Source organism: Nothobranchius furzeri, chromosome 5 (assembly GCF_043380555.1).
Source record: "Nothobranchius furzeri strain GRZ-AD chromosome 5, NfurGRZ-RIMD1, whole genome shotgun sequence".
NCBI lineage: Eukaryota > Metazoa > Chordata > Actinopteri > Cyprinodontiformes > Nothobranchiidae > Nothobranchius > Nothobranchius furzeri.
In genome coordinates, this window is record NC_091745.1 from 52866471 (window position 1) to 52872376 (window position 5906).

The window sequence follows — 5906 nt, forward strand, 5'->3', positions numbered from 1 at the left end:
TTTTCAAACTGATCTAATGAAGGTGCAATATCCAAGAACTCCATTATTTATTTGGGGTGTTGGAATTACTGATAATTACACATTTTAAACTAATAGTGTCTTAAATCTGTGCTCCAGTGTATTTTTAAAGTTCAGCTAAGTTGACACATGTGAACATTAAACAAGTCCAGGCCTTCAGAGCCACAATCCTCCAGTTTCAGTTGTTTTCCTGCATCAATACATCTGGTTTGATCGCTGCATGACCTCTTCAGCTGGCTGTGAAGCTCTACAGAGGTCTGGTAATCACCAACTGATTCACAGCATTTGTGTTGGAGCACGCAAACATCTAAAACATGAAGGCTGCCCTCAGGGACTGGACACCACTGCCTTAAAATAAGAGAACAAAGGAACTAGATCATTTTATTTTGGAATAGGTTTTGGTGTAAACATATAACATCAGCATGGATGCTTTTGCTAAAACAGTGGTGGTCCAGCTCTTTCAGTTCAGTTGGTTGCATCTGCACCTTCTACCTCTTCAGGACACTGAGCGTGTTTGGCATCTGCTGGCCAGATCCGATCTCTTCCGATCAGTGGTAGGAGAAAAAGGTGTGGATGTGGATGGAATGAGGACAGGGAACGGCTGTGTGCTGTCACTCTGCTACACAGCGGAGGTTGACTGACTGATTCGTCAGCCCCCTGGAAAGTGTCAGAGCGAACGCCTTGACCCTCAGGTATCTCTGGATAAGCCTCTCTCACTCTTCAGCTGTTTCCCCACAGCCTCGCCTTTCACTTTTCATCAGGCAACTTCTAAACAAAATCGCACTTTTATCGCCACATAATCGGTGTTTATTTGCATTTCTGTTCCTAAAATACATTAGAAAGAGGTTTAATAAAAGAAAGACAAGGCCAATAAATGCTGATAGCTTTATTTGTGGCAATTAGAAAACATGAGGGGGTGTAAGGGTTCAGAGAGCATGATGAGTGCCGGTCATCTTTAAACCCAGTGGTTTGAAGGATTCAGTCCATACCAAAGGGTCACTCATGTTGTTGTTGTCCAGGCCAAAGGTCAAAGGTTGGTGACCAGACATGGGGTTTGGTCATTGCAAAGCTTGGAGGGGTGTTGCAATCCAGGGAAGAGAGGGGGTCAGCGGGGTATGCGAGTTACTCAGTCGATATCAGAGTCATCAGCAGCACCACTAATGGTGTAGGTTTGCTCCAGGTGGTCCATCTCCAGCACATCATCCTCAGTTTTCACGGTTCTGTAAGAAAAGAGACAAATATCTGTGTTTTTGCTCTGAACGTCATCAAGCCTTAATACTACAAAGTACAGCGGAACCCTTTATGAGCCGAGGCAGCAACTAAACACGAACAGTCCTGCAGGTATACGCTGCATCAGATCATAAAGGGTTCAGCTCTTCAAGGTCAGGTTCTGTTATTCTTTCTGAGTTTGAGGCATGAAATTTAAAGGAGCCCTGTCTAAAAGATACCTGGTGGTACCTTTACCTAATGAGCACTGTCCTTCTCTCCGTCAGCTCCACAGCCTGTTCTGCATAGGCCTCAGTGCTGCCATCAAATCCATCCGATCCATATCCAGTCTTGGCACCACTGGTGTCACTCATCCCTCCTCTAATCTGATTCATTCCACTGTGGCCTGATGGAGCAACACGTGCATCATCTACAACCTTTTCGGCTGTCCCTACGTTGCCTCCAATTCCACTTCCAGTTTCTGTAGAACACAGACCTCTAACTTTACTTCCATGTCTATTTGTCTGCCCACTAACCCTAACCTCTCCCATCTCTACACCTCCATGCCCATGATCAAATCCAGTTCCAGCTACACCCATACCACCTGCTGAGCTTGGGGTGTCACTACCTGTCCTCAGTGAAATTTCATCTGCCAGACCTCCGGCGCCAATACCAGAATCTCTAACTGTAGAGTTTAATTCTCCTGAGCCAACACTGGAACCTCCAGCCCTGGAGTCAAGACCTCCAGCGCTAATACTGGAACCACCAACCCTGGAGTCTAGACCTCCAGCGCTAGGACCAGAAATGCTGATTTTGGTGTCTAAAGCTTCAGAACGCCCAACCCCAGAACCTGGACCATCAGGACCAGTAATAAAAATTCCTGCACCAGAGCCAATACCACCAGCCCCTATTTCTCTATCATGGCTGCTTACCAAACCAGCAGTACCAACACTACTCAATCCTCCACCACCAGTGTGAATGCCCATGCCCTCAGTGCCTGCTCTGACACCTACCCCTCCAACCCCTAACTCTCGACTGCCTGAAGTGCGTGTTACATCTAATATGCCAGCAGGAACCGTCCCATTAATGGTGCCTCCGGTTCCTATCCTACCATCCAGGCTCCCAATCCCAGGACTGGATCCTATTCCTCCTCCAATCCCACCAATTCCTAGATCACTCCCTGCACTTCCAGCAGCTCCTCTACTAGCTCCCATCAGTCCACCACCCACTCCTCCCACAGCATCGACACTTCCTCCACCGAGGCTCACCCCAGCACCAATGACGCTCATGCTACAGCTGGTGAGGGACAGGGATTTCATCATGCCAGAGAGTCGCAGGTCTTCTCCTTCTATCAGTTTTCTACAATGAGAGACAAAAACATTCTTCTCCATCAGTGTTTATTCAAACACATAAAAATGAAAACCTGTGGTTGTTCCTATGCGTACCTGTAAGTTGTAATCTCTATCTCTAGAGCCATCTTGATATTCAGAAGGTCCTGGTACTCACGCAGGTGCAGCGCAATTTTCTCCTTGGTAGATTTCAGCTCCAGCTGCAGGGTCTCAATTCGAGCCTATTAGGTCATGAAATATATGTGCTGTTCAGGTGGACTTGTGTCTGCATTTGTGAAAACGAGATCATGTGTTCATGTGATGCCTTTGGTGTGATCAGGTGTGTACCCTCGGAGCACACGTTCACCTGCAGGTCTTCCAGTTCCTTCCTGTATTTTTCGTCCCTTTCACGAATCTGAGCTTCGAGGGCTTCATTTCTGGTCCTCGTGGCATCCAAGTCACGCTCTTTACTTTGGATCTGCAAACATTTGAATACATTTAAATAGTCCATAACTTTTAGATGACCTTTTTAAACTCTGGATACTCACATCCTTTTTGGCTCCTGCCATCTCTTCCCTGATGCTTCGAACTTTGTCGACATGCCTTGACGACTTTTTGGTCAAATCTTCAAACTTGTTTTTATACCATGAATCCATTTCCTAATAGTTAGGAAGAGAGCAGCGTCACCGACTTAATCCTAGTAAACATAAATGGTTTCTCTGTTGGTCAGCCTTACCTGGAGATTTTTGGCTGCAATGTCATCGTACTGAGTTTGGATTTGTTTCAAAGCTCCAGCCAGATCAGGCAACGCAAACGCGCTCTCGGCTGAAACGTGAGCTGAGTAGATCTGTTTCATGAGCTCATCAATTTCCTACAAGGAAGGGACATGGTCAGGATTCACCCAAATTAGGGGTGACCTAAATGTCTATGTGCCATCTCACCTGCTGATGGATCCGTTTCAAAAATTCTATTTCAACCTCCAGCTGCTCCAGTCTCTTCTCCAAGGCGATGCGGGAGGAGGTAGCTTTGTCCACATCCTGAAGATCAAATAGTATCATTGCTCAGTTTGTGCCTGACTGTAGATTTGTTACTGATGGGGTTATTAAAGGAACCTACTGGACGGAAGACCTCGATGTCTAACTCGGCCTTTTTTCTCAGCTCCATCGCCTCTTCATATTTGATTTTGATTGCCTCAAGTTGAGCAGCTGTGGACTCCTTAGCACTCAAGGAAATGTCCTGAAAACCAAGGAGCCAGAGTTAATATCTGTGACATCTGAAGGTGAGCCCAAAAATGTGTAAACATTTGTGTGCTTGCAAAAGCGCAGTCAAGTCACATCTGTGCATGAAGCTGAACCGATGACACCTAAACTCCTCTGCCTGCCAAGAATAGGCCTGTTACCAGGTAAAGAACATCGAAAAACCAAGCTGACATCTATCGTACGTCAGTGAGGATCAGCGAGGTGTCAAACTAATGTCTTACTGAGTGATTAAAATGTTAAGAAAAGAAAAAAGAAAGAGCAGGAAAACAGTAGTTCTGCCTCACCCGCTGAACTTTCATCTGGTCAGCAATCTTCTTCAGCTCCTTCAGCTGCTCCTCATACAGCAAACGAAGACCAGTTGGCTTCTCAAACCGGTTCTGGTAGGTCTCAATTTCTGTTTCCAGTAATTTGTTCTTCTGCTCAAGAGATCTAACCTGTAAGCACAAACAATCAGAGCCTGATCATGACACCAGATGCCATTCTGGTGTTAAATTATCTGGTTAAATCTGTGGGTTAGGGTTACCTTTTCGATATAAACAGCCAGCCTGTCATTCAGGACAATCATCTCCTGCCTTTCGCCTTTGCGAGTGTTGAGGAATTCCTGGTTCTCAGCTGAAGCTGCGTCCAGGTCAATGGGAGGCTCTCCGCCAGGCCCAACGCAGACTAAGGCTCCTGCACTGAAAACACACCGACAGCATGGGACTCGCACATTTTTAAAACACCAGATACAAGTCAAGAGCACAAAAATACTTTTTTCTCATACAAGAAAATAAAAAAGTAAGTTTAGTGTTTTGGGGTACTTACCCAATCCCTGCCATGCGAGACCTGCGGGACGCCGAGACAGCCCTCCGTCCCACTGACTCCACACACATGCTGCTGGATCCGGCTCTGGCGGAGTAGCCAGTGGAGGCATGGCGGGCCTGTCTCCTGGTGGGGGACGGACTGGACACCCTGACCTGGTAGGATGAACTGCTGCTGTCCTCAAAGTGACGGCGATAAGATGAAATCCTCTCTGGGCTGCTCATTGTTTCTGGTTCTTTGTTTACTAGAAGAACACTCGACTGAACCTGTCTGTGATAGATCTTCTCGTGTGCTCAAGCGTGTTTATGTTTTTATACCCCCTCATTGACAGTCGTGCTTCTGCCTTCTGCAGCCCCGCCCGGCAAATGAGCCAACACCGCTGGAATCTCAAACCTCGGTACCAAAGCGGTCTGCTTGGACATCTGTCAGCAGATTGTGAGGAGTAGAGTCAGGCTGGGAAATTAGCACATAGCACCAGTGTTTCCTCACAAAGCCAAATATAATTTAGCATCATTCTGATTTTACTGATATGTTTGCTTTGCATAGGTCTCAGTGCTCATTATCTCAGCGTCTAGCTCTGGACAGCAAGACAAGCAGGCAGCCAGAGATGGACTCAGCCCGCCACTGCTGCCTGTCGGTCCAGCTCTGACATGATCTTCCCTGATGGGACGAGGGACCTAATTGAACACTGAGCAGAAGCTGGGGGTGACCTTATGAGACTAGGGCCCTAGCAAGATTAGATGTAAATTAGTACCTATTAGTCTGGTCTGTTTCCAACTTGTTAAAATTTGACTGTGCAGAAAACAGAACATTGATTAAACTGCTTCCAAAAAAGGGAGAGTCGTCATTTGCAGTTCAGGGCAGATGAGACAAAAGTAATAGGAGGGCATGTAAGGGTGATAGGGCTGTTTAAAACAATTACTCACCTACAAGGTCGTTAGGTCAGAGAGGACATTTTTCACATACCTGCTACCTCTTTTAAGAGAAACAACAGAATGATCATAATCATCTCCATCCTCTTGAATTGATTTACCCTAAAAATAATTTTGACAAACACTTCTAATATTCCCATCTTGAAGACTTGGCAACTGTTTGGTTTTGCTGACCTCATATCTTACAGCTGTGTGTGACTTTAGTGAGGAGATGGAATATTTCTGTCATTTAAACAATCGCCCAGCTCTTCGTGTGAGAGCATATTACACATCTCATTCTCTGTTTCAATATCAATACAAAGAAACCACCATTTCCCCTGAGACATTTGTATAAAGGCAATGATGCCGTTTCAGTGAAGATG

General features: G+C 46.0%; 1 protein-coding gene across 2 annotated transcripts; it reads right to left on the reverse strand.

Annotated features, from left to right (window-relative positions):
- Positions 1-889: 889 nt before the first annotated feature.
- zgc:172323 (desmin) lies at positions 890-4960 on the reverse strand. 2 transcript variants are annotated; one of them, XM_015949253.3, is made up of 11 exons: positions 4616-4960; positions 4335-4488; positions 4096-4245; positions 3669-3788; positions 3494-3589; positions 3289-3423; positions 3101-3211; positions 2920-3030; positions 2670-2794; positions 1483-2583; positions 890-1238 (listed from the first exon to the last, which is right to left on the reverse strand). In XM_015949253.3, the coding sequence occupies exons 1-11, from the start codon at positions 4834-4836 to the stop codon at positions 1145-1147; spliced, it is 2418 nt and encodes an 805-aa protein (XP_015804739.1). In that variant the 5' UTR covers positions 4837-4960; the 3' UTR covers positions 890-1144. The 2 variants fall into 2 exon arrangements, with proteins under 2 accessions (XP_015804739.1, XP_015804740.1); XM_015949254.3 differs by having other exon boundaries at positions 2493-2583; positions 4616-4956.
- Between the last annotated feature and the right edge of the window lie 946 nt (positions 4961-5906).